The sequence below is a fragment of the Coregonus lavaretus genome, assembly GCF_964263955.1.
Source record: "Coregonus lavaretus genome assembly, contig: HAP1_SCAFFOLD_3134, whole genome shotgun sequence".
Classification (NCBI taxonomy): Eukaryota; Metazoa; Chordata; class Actinopteri; order Salmoniformes; family Salmonidae; genus Coregonus; species Coregonus lavaretus.
The window spans coordinates 27,733-44,101 of record NW_028157911.1 but is presented as its reverse complement, the minus strand read 5'-3'; the positions used below and the strand labels follow the sequence as shown (position 1 = coordinate 44,101).

Below are 16,369 nucleotides of genomic sequence, written 5' to 3'. Positions count from 1 at the left end.
GTCTCATTGAGAATGACATGTCAGTTAGGTCACGATAAAAGCGTATTTATTTCATAAGAGAAATGACCGCTGCCACACAGCCCAATCAACACCCCTCCCTCCCGCCATCCTCCAGACAGACTGGTGCTCTACCCAGCTAGCTCCTGAGTCCTCCCAGAGTCCTCCCAGCTAGCTCCCGAGTCCTCCCAGAGTCCTCCCAGAGGGCTCCCAGAGGGCTCCCGAGTGGCGCAGCGGTCTAAGGCACTGCATCTCAGTGCCAGCCGTGATTGGGAGTCCCATAGGGCGGCGCAGTGTCGTCCGGGTTTGGCCGCTGCAGGCCGTCATTGTAAATAAGAATTTGTTCTTAACTGACTTGCCTAGTTAAATAAAGGTTAAATTAATAGATGAGACACCGCCCAGGCAGCTACAGGACCTCCCTACAGGACCTCCCTACAGGACCTCCCTTCCACAAAACCACCACCTCAGAACCAGAGAACATGACCCACACTACACCACCACCACAGAACCAGAGATCATGACCCACACCACAGGCTCATACTGTACTCCCTGTATCAGTGGAGGCTGGTGTAGCTTTAAATGGGAGGACAGGCTCATTGTAATGACTGGAATGGAATGAGTCCACCCACTAGCCTCCACTGGGTTGTCCACTGACTAACCTGTTCACCGTTTGACCTTTAACACTGATCTGGAATGACTGGGGGTTAACCTTTTTGTTTGGAAGATAAGTGTTAGACCTACCCATGCTGTATTGTCCTGTGAGGCTAAATATAGAGATGCCCTCGTCTGTCCCGGCGCTCGCCAGCTGTCTGTCTGTCTGTCTGTGGACATAGCAGCACACCTGATAGTAGATGCCCTTTTGTGATGTAATGATCAAAGCCAATGCTTCCATGTTCAGTGCTGCATGACCGCAATCGGCCTTTAAAAGATATTTCCGTCTCTATGGTATCGGCCTCGCCCACAATCAGTTTCAGGTCCAAAATTGTATTAGCTGTAATTGGATACCGCCGTCGTCTGAAGTTGGTGCAGGTTATGCCAGGTTCAGTTGAGGGGAGGACGGCTCAAAATAATGTCTGGAATGGAGTCAATGGAGTGGCGAAACCACATGGAAAACCACTTCTTTGACGTGTTTGATGCCATTCCATTGACTCCATTCCAGCCTTTATTATGACCGTACACCCCTCAGCAACCTCCACTGGCCAGGTTCCTGGGCCCCTCAGCTACCTCCACTGGCCAGGTTCCTGGGCCCCTCAGCTCCCTCCACTGGCCAGGTTCCTGGGCCCCTCAGCTACCTCCACTGGCCAGGTTCCTGGGCCCCTCAGCTACCTCCACTGGCCAGGTTCCTGGGCCCCTCAGCTCCCTCCACTGGCCAGGTTCCTGGGCCCCTCAGCTCCCTCCACTGGCCAGGTTCCTGGGCCCCTCAGCTCCCTCCACTGGCCAGGTTCCTGGGCCCCTCAGCTCCCTCCACTGGCCAGGTTCCTGGGCCCGGAGGCACAAAGCATATTATGACCGCTACCCCTCAGCACCCTCCACTGGCCAGGTTCCTGGGCCCCTCAGCTCCCTCCACTGGCCAGGTTCCTGGGCCCCTCAGCTCCCTCCACTGGCCAGGTTCCTGGGCCCCTCAGCTCCCTCCACTGGCCAGGTTCCTGGGCCCCTCAGCTCCCTCCACTGGCCAGGTTCCTGGGCCCGGAGGCACAAAGCATATTATGACCGCTACCCCTCAGCAACCTCCACTGGCCAGGTTCCTGGGCCTGGAGGCACAAAGCATATCAGTGTAGCAGTGCTGATCCTTTTAAATCATAATGAATAAGTAGGGGGACGCTGCTACTCTCTGGGAATACAGGAACTGATCCAGGTTCAGCACTCTGTTTTGGTCTGTTTCTTGGCCCCTCCCTCTCGCCTGGTTGGTGAGATCATGTCTGTAAAGGAGATCCCTGGCCTTTTCACAGAGGGTCATATTTCTGCTGATTGAGTTGTTTTCACAGGATCATGACAGGTTCTCGTTCAGCACTGTGTGTTTGTTCATTAATATCTAGAAGAGTCATCTCTCTCTCTCTCCCTCTCTCCTCTCTCCTCTCTCCTCTCTCCTCTCTCCTCTCTCCTCTCTCCTCTCTCCTCTCTCCTCTCTCCTCTCTCCTCTCTCCTCTCTCCTCTCTCCTCTCTCCTCTCTCCTCTCTCCTCTCTCCTCTCTCCTCTCTCCTCTCTCCTCTCTCCTCTCTCCTCTCTCTCTGGCCCTGCAACCAACAAAGTTCCACATTTGGGATGATTGAGTTGTTTTTGCAGGGCATGGAGAGTCAAGTACCTCACTAGGAGGAACACCACAGTGAAACTCTGTATGTTCTTAGTCTTTTATCAGTTTGTATGAGGTAAGGACAGTCAGGGGTTGAGGTCCAGTCGGATGTAACAGGAGTAGATGGGTCATGTCTGGTTGACTGAAAGAACGAACCATTCACAGACTGAATCACCACTGACAGATTTTACTATTTTGGTTCAGAAACTATTTTGTCATGGTTTCACTTGGGCATGAGGTCATGGAACAGTTTAATTTGTCTGTCTGGTTATTGAGGAGTTGGTCATCATCCTGATCTGGTCCAGGATGGTCAATCTGATAAACTGACGAGATGTATTTGTCTGGACTGGTCTTCATATTGTGTCATTGGGGAATCATAACACTAGCAGGAGTTAGTTGGTTAGTGTCTACTGGTTCAGTATGTGATTGGGCGGCAGGTAGCTTAGTGGTTAAGAGCGTTGTGCCAGTAACCGAAAGGTCGCTGGTTCTAATCCCCGAGCCGACTAGGTGAAAAATCTGTCGGTGCCCTTGAGCGAGGCACTTAACCCTAATTGCTCCTGTAAGTCGCTCTGGATAAGAACGTCTGCTAAATGACTAATTATTATTGAATAACGGCCTGTTGTTGTTTGTCCTGCAGGTGATTGAGTCTCTGGGCATCATGATCTACAAGGCGTTGGACTACGGTCTGAAGGAGACTGAGGAGCGAGAGCTCAGTCCGCCTCTGGAGCAACTCATAGACATGATGACCAACATGACGGAGATGGAGAGGGACAGTGACCCCTGCCCTGATGAAGGTTACGAGGCCACCGAGGAGGAAGATGAGGAAGAGCCTAACACCGTCTGTAATGTTAAAGGATTCAGAGACATCATCATGGTATGTCCTGTAGTTACCTGTGACATGTTATAAGTGGGTCCAGACCTCTCTCCAACCTTCCCTCCTGCTCTTCTCATAAGGAGCATCAGTTTAGGATGGCTGTGGGCTACACTAGTTCATTTAGCAGACAAGATTAGCTTAGAATTCCATGCCATTATTTTATTTTTTATAGTATGTATGATACATTTGAACAAAGCTGAATAAAATAGAAAGGATATTTTCTCCAAACTATTTGAGGGAGGGTGCACATGCGGCTATTCTGTGTTGAGCAGTTAACAAAGAATCAGATCCTCCTATTATGCTTAGTTTAGTTATTAATGTAACTTTAGTTGTTCTACAAACGTTGGGCTCTACGTTTTGATTTTAGTACATTCTAAGGCTGCATGATGAGACTCCAATGATGATTTGAAAAAAGTATAATTATCGAATTACGAGGCGCATATTGAAGACGTTGGAAGAACTGTCCATATTTACTTTTCGTCAGCCAACAAGATGAGTCGGCCTAACGAACAGCAAAATCACTAGCCCATGTCAATCTACTATCCCCCATAGTACAGAAGTTGACCTGTTCTATTCTGTGGGAGAAATAAATATTCCAAACATAGTCTGGGACAGTTGTGGGATGTGATAGATCCCAAATTAATACAACCACTAGCATCAAAATACCTTCTAAAAGCAATGAGGCTGATGCAACAGATGAGAACGTTTATCTTAAAATGTTGATAAACTATTAGGCTATTTCTTCACATAAGCGCAGCAATCAAAAAGTGACCGCAAATGCAATTATGCATGTAATGCTTTTTATTATAAAGGTGCAATTTTATCCTGAAAATGATCTTCCCCAAACATGAAACTCACGCGCTGTCTACAGTGGGGAAAAAAAGTATTTAGTCAGCCACCAATTGTGCATGTTCTCCCACTTAAAAAGATGAGAGAGGCCTGTAATTTTCATCATAGGTACATGTCAACTATGACAGACAAATTGAGATTTTTTTTCTCCAGAAAATCACATTGTAGGATTTTTAATGAATTGATTTGCAAATTAAGGTGGAAAATAAGTATTTGGTCAATAACAAACAAGCAAGATTTCTGGCTCTCACAGACCTGTAACTTCTTCTTTAAGAGGCTCCTCTGTCCTCCACTCGTTACCTGTATTAATGGCACCTGTTTGAACTTGTTATCAGTATAAAAGACACCTGTCCACAACCTCAAACAGTCACACTCCAAACTCCACTATGGCCAGGACCAAAGAGCTGTCAAAGGACACCAGAAACAAAATTGTAGACCTGCACCAGGCTGGGAAGACTGAATCTGCAATAGGTAAGCGGCTTGGTTTGAAGAAATCAACTGTGGGAGCAATTATTAGGAAATGGAAGACATACAAGGCCACAGATAATCTCCCTCGATCTGGGGCTCCACGCAAGATCTCACCCCGTGGGGTCAAAATGATCACAAGAACGGTGAGCAAAAATCCCAGAACCACACGGGGGGACCTAGTGAATGACCTGCAGAGAGCTGGGACCAAAGTAACAAAGCCTACCATCAGTAACACACTACGCCGCCAGGGACTCAAATCCTGCAGTGCCAGACGTGTCCCCCTGCTTAAGCCAGTACATGTCCAGGCCCGTCTGAAGTTTGCTAGAGTGCATTTGGATGATCCAGAAGAGGATTGGGAGAATGTCATATGGTCAGATGAAACCAAAATATAACTTTTTGGTAAAAACTCAACTTGTCGTGTTTGGAGGACAAAGAATGCTGAGTTGCATCCAAAGAACACCATACCTACTGTGAAGCATGGGGGTGGAAACATCATGCTTTGGGGCTGTTTTCTGCAAAGGGACCAGGACGACTGATCCGTGTAAAGGAAAGAATGAATGGGGCCATGTATCGTGAGATTTTGAGTGAAAACCTCCTTCCATCAGCAAGGGCATTGAAGATGAAACGTGGCTGGGTCTTTCAGCATGACAATGACCCCAAACACCGCCCGGGCAACGAAGGAGTGGCTTCGTAAGAAGCATTTCAAGGTCCTGGAGTGGCCTAGCCAGTCTCCAGATCTCAACCCCATAGAAAATCTTTGGAGGGAGTTGAAAGTCTGTGTTGCCCAGCAACAGCCCCAAAACATCACTGCTCTAGAGGAGATCTGCATGGAGGAATGGGCCAAAATACCAGCAACAGTGTGTGAAAACCTTGTGAAGACTTACAGAAAACGTTTGACCTGTGTCATTGCCAACAAAGGGTATATAACAAAGTATTGAGAAACTTTTGTTATTGACCAAATACTTATTTCCCACCATAATTAGCAAATAAATTCATTAAATCCTACAATGTGATTTTCTGGATTTTGTTTTCTCATTTTGTCTGTCATAGTTGACGTGTACCTATGATGAAAATTACAGGCCTCTCATCTTTTTAAGTGGGAGAACTTGCACAATTGTTGGCTGACTAAATACTTTTTCCCCCACTGTACGTATGCCAGTTAGTCTCTACACCCCTTGTAAAGCGGATTAATGTGCTTCATTTTAAGACGTTATTTGGCCACTTTAGTTGTGATACAAACCTTATTAAAACGTATAGGGCTACATGAGGTGTGGACTATGATTAGAAAAAGTAGAGAAAGAAAGGCATGCGCTGTTTCTTTACTATTTCTTTATTTTTATTGAATATTAAAACAATCTACCTGCAGTGAAGCCGCTCAACATCTACATTCAGTCATCTAACAGACTCTCATCCTGAGCGACCCACAGAAGCAGCCAGGGTCAACACTCTGCCCAAGGGCACGTCGACGGGTCTCCCACCACGTGAAAACGGGGACCAGAAGCAGCGACCTATCGGCCACTGGACCAAGCTCCCAATTGCCAGGCCACCAACCATCCAAGAAAAGATCACCCCCCCCAGTTCCCTTAGAGCTGCCCCTCAACCATCCGAGACGCCCCCCCCCCCCCCCCCCCCCTCATGTTCCACATGAACATTTAGTAGGTAGGCTACTAATGACCATCAGCAGCATCAGAGCTTGGAGAAGCCTAGTTACCGTGACTAAATGTTCATGTGGAATTTGACTGCCTTTATGACTTGTGTGGCGGTAATACGGTCACCGCAACAGCCTCGTCTGTATTCTGTCTCGTCTGAGGACTGCTGTAGTTTTACTGTCTGATACAGAGCTGAGGACTGCTGTGGTTTTACTGTCTGATACAGAGCTGAGGACTGCTGTAGTTTTACTGTCTGATACAGAGCTGAGGACTGCTGTAGTTTTACTGTCTGATACAGAGCTGAGGACTGCTGTAGTTTTACTGTCTGATACAGAGCTGAGGACTGCTGTAGTTTTACTGTCTGATACAGAGCTGAGGACTGCTGTAGTTTTGCTGTCTGATACAGAGCTGAGGACTGCTGTAGTTTTACTGTCTGATACAGAGCTGAGGACTGCTGTAGTTTTACTGTCTGATACAGAGCTGAGGACTGCTGTGGTTTTACTGTCTGATACAGAGCTGGAAATACCCCAATAGGATGCCATGTGGGACGCAGCCTGGTCTGAACAAGCCTGGTCTGCTGTCAGTTTACCTGGAATTCCCCCAGCGTCCCTCAGAGGAGGAAGAATGAAGATGAGACCTGTGTGTCCCAAACGGTACCCTATTCCCCGTGGGCCCCTGGTCTAAAGTAGTGCACTATAGAGGGAATAGGGTGCCATTCTCTGGTCTAAAGTAGTGCACTATATAGGGAATAGGGTGCCATTCTCTGGTCTAAAGTAGTGCACTATAGAGGGAATAGGGTGCCATTCTCTGTTCTAAAGTAGTGCACTATATAGGGAATAGGGTGCCATTCTCTGGTCTAAAGTAGTGCACTATGTAGGGAATAGGGTGCCATTCTCTGGTCTAAAGTAGTGCACTATATAGGGAATAGGGTGCCATTCTCTGGTCTAAAGTAGTGCACTATCTAGGGAATAGGGTTCCATTCTCTGGTCTAAAGTAGTGCACTACATAGTGAATAGGGTGCCATTCTCTGGTCTAAAGTAGTGCACTATATAGGGAATAGGGTGCCATTCTCTGGTCTAAAGTAGTGCACTATATAGGGAATAGGGTGCCATTCTCTGGTCTAAAGTAGTGCACTATATAGGGAATAGGGTGCCATTCTCTGGTCTAAAGTAGTGCACTATATAGGGAATAGGGTGTCATTCTCTGGTCTAAAGTAGTGCACTATATAGGGAATAGGGTGCCATTTGGGACTCAGTCCCTCCCCTGGCCATGTCATCCTGTTTTGGGCGTTGTGACAGTCAGGGTGGAGTGGAGAATGTCACCCCTCTGGTTTTTACCCGATGTTATTTCTTTCTAGTTTAAATGTCACAGTCACATGCCTTTCTTCCAGACCTGTTGTTAATCACAGCAGCATACCATGAGGTTCACAGCTTTAAATGGAGCGTGTCTGTGTTGGTGGTTGCTTGTCATGCACTTATTCAAGGGCTGTGTCCCTAATGGGTCCATATTTAGTGCACCAGGGGCCGTAGGGTTCTATTTGGGACCCTAACAAGGTGTGTAGGACAGGAAACTAAAGGACGTGAATTCCATGTTAATGATGATGGAGAAAGAGCCGTCTTTCTGAATGCCTCTCCTCCTCATAGAACCATTATGTAATAACAAATCAATCACTCACACGGCCTAGTAGTGTTAGAATTAGTGTTACTACGGGTTACCGCTGGTATAGAAGCGATTTAATAAGTCAATTGTTAACATTGTATATGTAAGGTTTTTTTGTGTGCTAAATGATATTCTTGTACTGATTTTTAATGGTTTACTTACTTGCTAGAGCCCGTTGCTCCCCAGAGAACATCAGCCATCAACAACCTCTCTCCATCACACTGTTCCGGGCTGTCTTCTCAAGCTCCTTAGGATAATGATTTGTGTATACATGAAGTTGTTATCAGTGTGTGACTTTGACCCCCCCCCCCCTCCTCTCCTCTCAGCTGTGTACGTCCCACCTGCCCAGGCCCTCTGATGCCCCTAACCACTACCAGGCGGTGTGTAGGGCGCTCTACGCAGAGACCAGGGAGCTGCGCACCTTCCTGGAGAAGATCAGGAGTGCCAAAGAGGTGAGAACGCCACTGACACGTTTATTCACCCTATCACCACACTGACTAGATGGTGTAGAAATCGCCACACTGACTAGACGGGGTAGAAATCACCACACTGACCACAACCGCTCTGCTGTGACCACCAGTAGTGTAGAGAGGAGCTGGTGGGGCTCTGCTGTGACCACCAGTAGTGTAGAGGAGCTGGTGGGGCTCTGCTGTGACCACCAGTAGTGTAGAGGAGCTGGTGGGGCTCTGCTGTGACCACCAGTAGTGTAGAGAGGAGCTGGTGGGGCTCTGCTGTGACCACCAGTAGTGTAGAGAGGAGCTGGCGGGGCTCTGCTGTGACCACCAGTAGTGTAGAGAGGAGCTGGTGGGGCTCTGCTGTGACCACCAGTAGTGTAGAGGAGCTGGTGGGGCTCTGCTGTGACCACCAGTAGTGTAGAGGAGCTGGTGGGGCTCTGCTGTGACCACCAGTAGTGTAGAGGAGCTGGTGGGGCTCTGCTGTGACCACCAGTAGTGTAGAGGAGCTGGTGGGGCTCTGCTGTGACCACCAGTAGTGTAGTGAGGAGCTGGTGGGGCTCTGCTGTGACCACCAGTAGTGTAGAGAGGAGCTGGTGGGGCTCTGCTGTGACCACCAGTAGTGTAGAGAGGAGCTCTGCTGTGACCACCAGTAGTGTAGTGGGGAGCTGGTGGGGCTCTGCTGTGACCACCAGTAGTGTAGAGAGGAGCTCTGCTGTGACCACCAGTAGTGTAGTGGGGAGCTGGTGGGGCTCTGCTGTGACCACCAGTAGTGTAGTGGGGAGCTGGTGGGGCTCTGCTGTGACCACCAGTAGTGTAGAGAGGAGCTGGTGGGGCTCTGCTGTGACCACCAGTAGTGTAGAGGAGCTGGCAGACATACATTTTAAAATGCATCCTTAGTTCCCCATTGATTTATCCCCACTGAGAGGTTCAATGTGGACTATCTGATTGAACATTACCTATATCTGACATCCTCATTACATGAAAACGTATCGATTTAGAAACGCACCGGAGAGACCCCGTATAATGGTCTTCTAGTGTTGACCCAGAGCTCTAATGCTTCTAGTGTTGACCCAGAGGTCTAATGCTTCTAGTGTTGACCCAGAGCTCTAATGCTTCTAGTGCTTAGCAACACCTCAAAATAACTCCCACAGTGTATTCAAATGATATCCTCCCCCCTCTCTCTCTCCATTCCTGTCTTCCCCCTGTACCTTGTAGAACCTGCTGCGGATGGAGGGAGACACTGGAGAGGAACCAGTCAGAGATCTCAACGAGCTACAGAACGCTGACTGGGTAAGAGTAACCTAACGTAGCAGGGCAAAAAAATAGTCCCCACATCCGATTTACAGGGGAATCGGAAGTTAGCTTGAAAATACCTTATCCCTGAAAACCAGAAAAATCTGCTTTCTGACGACAGCGAGGATGGTGGGAAAGACACGCCACAATTCCCTTTATTATCTCTTAACACGGGAATGATACTTGACACTGCATACTGTAAAAAAAACGATCCTTCTAAAACCCTCTCAATGTTGACGCTATTTTACGGGGTTGGGGTCAATTTCAATTCAGGAAGTACACTGAACCTTACATTTTAATTCCAATTCTCTTCAATTAGGAACATTTGGAATTGAAATTTGGTTTACTATCCGAATTGACTGGAATTAGAAATGAAATGGACCCCAACCATGTTATTATCTGGTGTCCCCCAGGCTAAGTTCTGGATGCAGGTGATGGGTGACCTGCGTAACGGGGTCAAGCTGAAGAAGGTCCACGAGAGACAGTACAACCCTCTATCTATAGAGTTCCAGCTCACACCCTACGAGATGCTGATGGATGACATCCGCTTCAAACGATACAAACTACGGAAAGTCATGGTGAGGGAGTTCTACGTGAGGAATATTATCTTAAGGGAACGATGGATGTTCATGTTTTAAGTCATGGTGAGGGAGGGTCTCGTCTGTTAGCCTGGTTCCACATCTCTGGGCTCTCGTGTTCATAAAACGTTGCAGAGTTCTGCTCTATGATCAGTTTAGCCTTTTAGATCATAATGAATAAGATTGTATGGAGAGGAGGAGCTGATCCTGATTTCATGTAACTGTTAGTCTACACCTGTTTACGAAGCATGTGACCGATTTGATACTAGATTAGCAGTCCTACTCCGAGATGCTTTTTGGATACGGGCCCTGATTTTATAAATTTTTTTCATACAGTGCTTTCGGAAATTATTCAGACCCCTTCCCTTTTTCCACATTTTGTTACGTTACAGCCTTATTCTAAACTGGATTAAATAAATAAAACATCCTCATCAATCTACACACAATACCCCATAATGACAAAACGAAAACAGGTTTTTAGAAATGTTTGCAAATGTATTACAAATAAAAAAACGATACCTTATTTACGTAAGTATTCAGACCCTTTGCTCTGACACTTGAAATTGATCTTAGGTTTCCAGTGATCATCCTTGAGATGTTTCTGCAAGTTGATTGGTCCACCTGTGGAAAATTCAATTGATTGGACATGATTTGGAAAGGCACACACCTGTCTATATAAGGTCCAACAGTTGACAGTGCATGTCAGAGCAAAAACCAAGCCATGAGGTCGAAGGAATTGTCCGTAGAGGTCCGAGACAGGATTGTGTAGAGGCACAGATCTGGGGAAGGGTCCCAAACAATGTCTGCAGCATTGAAGGTCCCCAAGAACACAGTGGCCTCCATCATTCTTAAATGGAAGAAGTTTGGAACCACCAAGACTCTTCCTAGAACTGGCCGCCTGGCCAAACTGAAGAATCGGAGGAGAAGGGCCATTGTCAGGGAGGTGACCAAGAACCCGATGGTCACTCTGACAGAGCTCTAGAGTTCCTCTGTGGAGATGGGAGAACCTTCCAGAAGGACAACCATCTCTGCAGCACTCCACCAATCAGGCCTTTATGGTAGTGTGACCAGACGGAAGCCACTCCTCAGTAGAAAGGCACATGACAGCCCGCTTGGAGTTTGCCGAAAGGCACCTAAAGGACTCTCAGACCATGAGAAACAAGATTCTCTGGTCTGATGAAACCAAGATTGAACTCTTTGGCCTGAATGCTAAGCTTCACATCTGGAGGAAACCTGGCATCATCCCTACGGTGAAGCATGGTGGTGGCATCATCATGCTGTGGGGATGTTTTTCAGCGGCAGGGACTGGGAGACTAGTCAGGATCGGGAAAGATGAACGGAGCAAAGTACAGAGAGATCCTTGATGAAAACCTGCTCCAGAGCGCTCAGGACCTCAGACTGGGGGCGAAGGTTCACCTTCCAACAGGACAATGACCCTAAGCATACAGCCAAGACAACACAGGAGTGGCTTCGGGACAAGTCTCTGAATGTCCTTGAGTGGCCCAGCCAGAGCCCGGACTTGAACCTGATCGAACATCTCTGGAGAGACCTGAAAATAGCTGTGCACCAACGCTCCCCATCCAACCTGACAGAGCTTGAGAGGATCTGCAGAGAAGAATGGGAGAAACTCCAAGCTTGTAGTGTCATACCCAAGAAGACTCAAAGCACCTTTGGCAGTGATTACAGCCTCAACAAAGTACTGAGTAAAGGGTCTGAATACTTATGTAAATGAGTAAATATTTGTATTGTTAATAAATGTGCAAAACATTATAGAAACCTGTTTTGTGCTTTGTCATTATGGGGTATTGTGTGTAGATTGAGGGAAAATAACAATTGAATCCATTTTAGAATAAGGCTGTAACGTCACAAAATGTGGAAAAAGTAAAGGGGTCTGAATGCTTTCCTAATGCACTGTGTATATCTGAGATATCTCAGACTGCAGTGTAGAGCTCTGATGATTTTCTGAGATACAGCGCCCTCCATAGTTATTGGGACAGTGACACATTTGTGTATGTTTTGGCTCTGTGCTCCAGCACTTTGGAATAAAATCAATGATTAAGTTTAAAGTGCAGACTGTTAATTTGAGGGTATTTTCATCCATATCGGGTGAACCGTTTAGTAATTACAGCACTTTTTGTACATAGTCCCCCCATTTTAGTTGACCAAAAGTATTTGGACAAATTCACTTACAGTGCATTTGGAAAGTATTCAGACCAATTTACTTTTTACACATTTTGTTACGTTACAGCCTTATTCCAAAATGTATTTAATCTGGGGGGGTTTTCTCATTAGTCTACACACAATACCCCATAATGGTTTTTAGACAATTTTGCAAAAAACTGAAATATACCGTTTACATAAGTATTCAGACCCTTTACTCAGTACTTTGTTGAAGCACCTTTCGCAGCGATTACAGCTTCGAGTCTTCTTGGGTATGACGCTACAAGCTTGGCAGACCTGTATTTGGGGAGTTTCTCCCATTCTTCTCTGCAGATCCTCTCAAGCTCTGTCAGGTTGGATGGGGAGCGTTGCTGCACAGCTATTTTCAGGTCTCTCCAGAGATGTTCGACCAGGTTCATGTCCGGGCTCTGGCTGGGCCACTCAAGGACATTCAGAGACTTGTCCCGAAGCCACTCCTGCGTTGTCTTGGCTGTGTGCTTAGGGTCGTTGTCCTGTTGGAAGGTGAACCTTCACCCCAGTCTGAGGTCCTGGGCGCTCTGGAGCAGGTTTTCAACAAGGATCTCTCTGTACTTTGCTCCGTTCATCTTTCCCTCGATCTTGACTATTCTCCCAGCCCCTGCAGCTAAAAAACATCCCCACAACATGATGCTGCCACCACCATGCTTCACCGTAGGGATGGTGCCAGGTTTCCTCCAGACATGACGCTTGGCATTCAGGCCAAAGAGTTCAATCTTGGTTTCATCAGACCAGAGAATCTTGTTTCTCATGATCAGAGTCCTTTAGGTGCCTTTTGGCAAACTCCAAGCGGGCTGTCATGTGCCTTTTACTGAGGAGTGGCTTCCATCTGGCCACTCTACCATATAGGCCTGATTGGTGGAATGCTGCAGAGATGGTTGTCCTTCTGGAAGATTCTCTCATCTCCACAGAGGAACTCTGGAGCTCTGTCAGAGTGACCATCGGGTGCTTGGTCACCTCCCTGACCAAGGCCCTTCTCCCCAATTGTTCAGTTTGGCCGGGCGGCCAGCTCTAGGAAGAGTCTTGGTGGTTCCAAACTTCTTCCATTTAAGGATGATGGAGGCCACTGTGTTCTTGGGGACCTTCAATGCTGCAGAAATGTTATGGTACCTTTCCCCAGATCTGTGCCGCGACACAATCCTGTCTCGGAGCTCTACGGACAATTCCTTCAACCTCATGGCTTGGTTTTTGCTCTGATAATGCACTGTCAACTGTGGGGCCTTATATAAACAGGTGTGTGCCTTTCCAAATCATGTCCAATCAATTGAATTGACCACAGGTGGACTCCAATCAAGTTGTAGAAACATCTCAAGGATGATCAATGGAAACAGGATGCACCTGAGCTCAATTTCGAGTCTCATAGCAAAGGGTCTGAATACTTATGTAAAGAAGTTATTTCTGTTTTTTTATATTTACTTAATTTGTAAAACTTTCTAAAAACCTGTTTTCGCTTTGTCATTATGGGGTATTGTGTGTAGATTGATGAGGATTTTATCAAATTAATCCATTTTAGAATTAGGCTGTAACTTAACAAAATGTGGAAAAAGTCAAGGGGTCTGAAATATTCAGAATGCACTGTATGTGTCTTAAAGGAGTCAACTTTAATATTTGGTGCCAAATTCGTAGCACGCAATGACTACGTCAAGCTGACTCTACAAACTTGTTGGATGCGTTTGCTGTTTGTTTTGGTTGTGTTTCAGATTACATTCTGCCAATAGTAATGAATGGTAAATAATGTATTGTGTCATTTTGGAGTCACTTTTCTTGTAAATGAAAAGATAATGTTTCTAAACACTTCTACATGAATCTGGATGCTACCATGGTTACGGATAGTCCTGAATGAATCGTGAATAATGATTAGTGAGGAAGTTAGACGCACAAATATCATATCCCCAAGACATGCTAACCTCTCACCATTACAATAACACGGGACGTTAGCATTTTATATCATATCCCCAAGACATGCTAACCTCTCACCATTACAATAACACGGGACGTTAGCATTTTTAGGGGTTATGATGTGTGTGTGTGTGTGTGTGTGTGTGTGTGTGTGTGTGTGTGTGTGTGTGTGTGTGTGTGTGTGTGTGTGTGCTCACTACCTCTGCTGTTCCCATGTGTTGTTACTCCAGCTGAATGGAGACATCCCTCCCAGGTTAAAGAGGAGTGCTCATGAGATCATCCTGGACTTCATACGCTCCAGACCACCTCTCAACCCTGTGAGTACTGACCTAGTCTCTGACCAGCTCTCAACCCTGTGAGTACTGACCTAGTCTCTGACCACCTCTCAACCCTGTGAGTACTGACCTAGTCTCTGACCACCTGTCAACCCTGTGAGTACTGACCTAGTCTCTGACCACCTCTCAACCCTGTGAGTACTGACCTAGTCTCTGACCAGCTCTCAACCCTGTGAGTACTGACCTAGTCTCTGACCACCTGTCAACCCTGTGAGTACTGACCTAGTCTCTGACCACCTGTCAACCCTGTGAGTACTGACCTAGTCTCTGACCACCTCTCAACCCTGTGAGTACTGACCTAGTCTCTGACCACCTGTCAACCCTGTGAGTACTGACCTAGTCTCTGACCACCTCTCAACCCTGTGAGTACTGACCTAGTCTCTGACCACCTCAACCCTGTGAGTACTGACCTAGTCTCTGACCACCTCTCAACCCTGTGAGTACTGACCTAGTCTCTGACCACCTCTCAACCCTGTGAGTACTGACCTAGTCTCAGACCACCTCTCAACCCTGTGAGTACTGACCTAGTCTCTGACCACCTGTCAACCCTGTGAGTACTGACCTAGTCTCTGACCACCTGTCAACCCTGTGAGTACTGACCTAGTCTCTGACCACCTGTCAACCCTGTGAGTACTGACCTAGTCTCTGACCACCTCTCAACCCTGTGAGTACTGACCTAGTCTCAGACCACCTCAACCCTGTGAGTACTGACCTAGTCTCTGACCAGCTCTCAACCCTGTGAGTACTGTTCATATTGTTGATAATATACATCATTGCCTATGATGCAGACCTATTTCACATTGTTAACATGCTGTGTTACGACAGACATGATGGTGATGAATTCTGACAGACTAACTGCTGTTACGACAGACATGATGGTGATGAATTCTGACAGACTAACTGCTGTTACGACAGCCATGATGGTGATGAATTCTGACAGACTAACTGCTGTTACGACAGACATGATGGTGATGAATTCTGACAGACTAACTGCTGTTACGACAGACATGATGGTGATGAATTCTGATAGACTAACTGCTGTTACGACAGACATGATGGTGATGAATTCTGACAGACTAACTGCTGTTACCACAGACATGATGGTGATGAATTCTGACAGACTAACTGCTGTTACGACAGACATGATGGTGATGAATTCTGACAGACTAACTGCTGTTACGACAGACATGATGCTGAGGAATTCTGACAGACTAACTGCTGTTACGACAGACATGATGCTGAGGAATTCTGACAGACTAACTGCTGTTACGACAGACATGATGGTGATGAATTCTGACAGACTAACTGCTGTTACGACAGCCATGATGGTGATGAATTCTGACAGACTAACTGCTGTTACGACAGACATGATGGTGATGAATTCTGACAGACTAACTGCTGTTACGACAGACATGATGGTGATGAATTCTGACAGACGAACTGCTGTTACGACAGACATGATGGTGATGAATTCTGACAGACTAACTGCTGTTACGACAGACATGATGGTGATGAATTCTGACAGACTAACTGCTGTGTTACGACAGAGATGATGAAGAGGATGAATTGAGATGGTGGCTTGTCTGTCAGCTCCCTGCTGTTACCTCTGAGAGCACAGCGATGCGCACTAGGCTGTCATTAGTGCCCTTATTGGGATGCCTTCTTGTCCCCAAGGGGATGAATCCAGTTTTATTGAATTGAAAGGAATGGGATCTGCTTCAGTATGTGTTTCATTGGGGATGGTTGATGAGCGGTCTCCTGCTTCAGTATGTGTTTCATTGGGGATGGTTGATGAGCGGTCTCTCCTGCTTCAGTATGTGTTTCATT

General features: G+C 46.7%; 1 protein-coding gene across 1 annotated transcript in view; it reads left to right on the top strand.

Annotated features, from left to right (window-relative positions):
• The window catches only part of LOC311124645 (protein spire homolog 1-like), a gene marked incomplete at both ends in the record, with an annotated part of 47,975 nt that overhangs the window by 12,241 nt on the left and 19,365 nt on the right, over nt 1–16,369 (top strand). Inside the window, 5 exons of the mRNA XM_084198757.1 lie at nt 2,925–3,161; nt 8,113–8,238; nt 9,457–9,531; nt 9,948–10,112; nt 14,438–14,524. Coding sequence (XP_084054883.1) covers nt 2,925–3,161; nt 8,113–8,238; nt 9,457–9,531; nt 9,948–10,112; nt 14,438–14,524 — 690 coding nt within the window. The remainder of the gene's footprint in view (nt 1–2,924; nt 3,162–8,112; nt 8,239–9,456; nt 9,532–9,947; nt 10,113–14,437; nt 14,525–16,369) is intronic.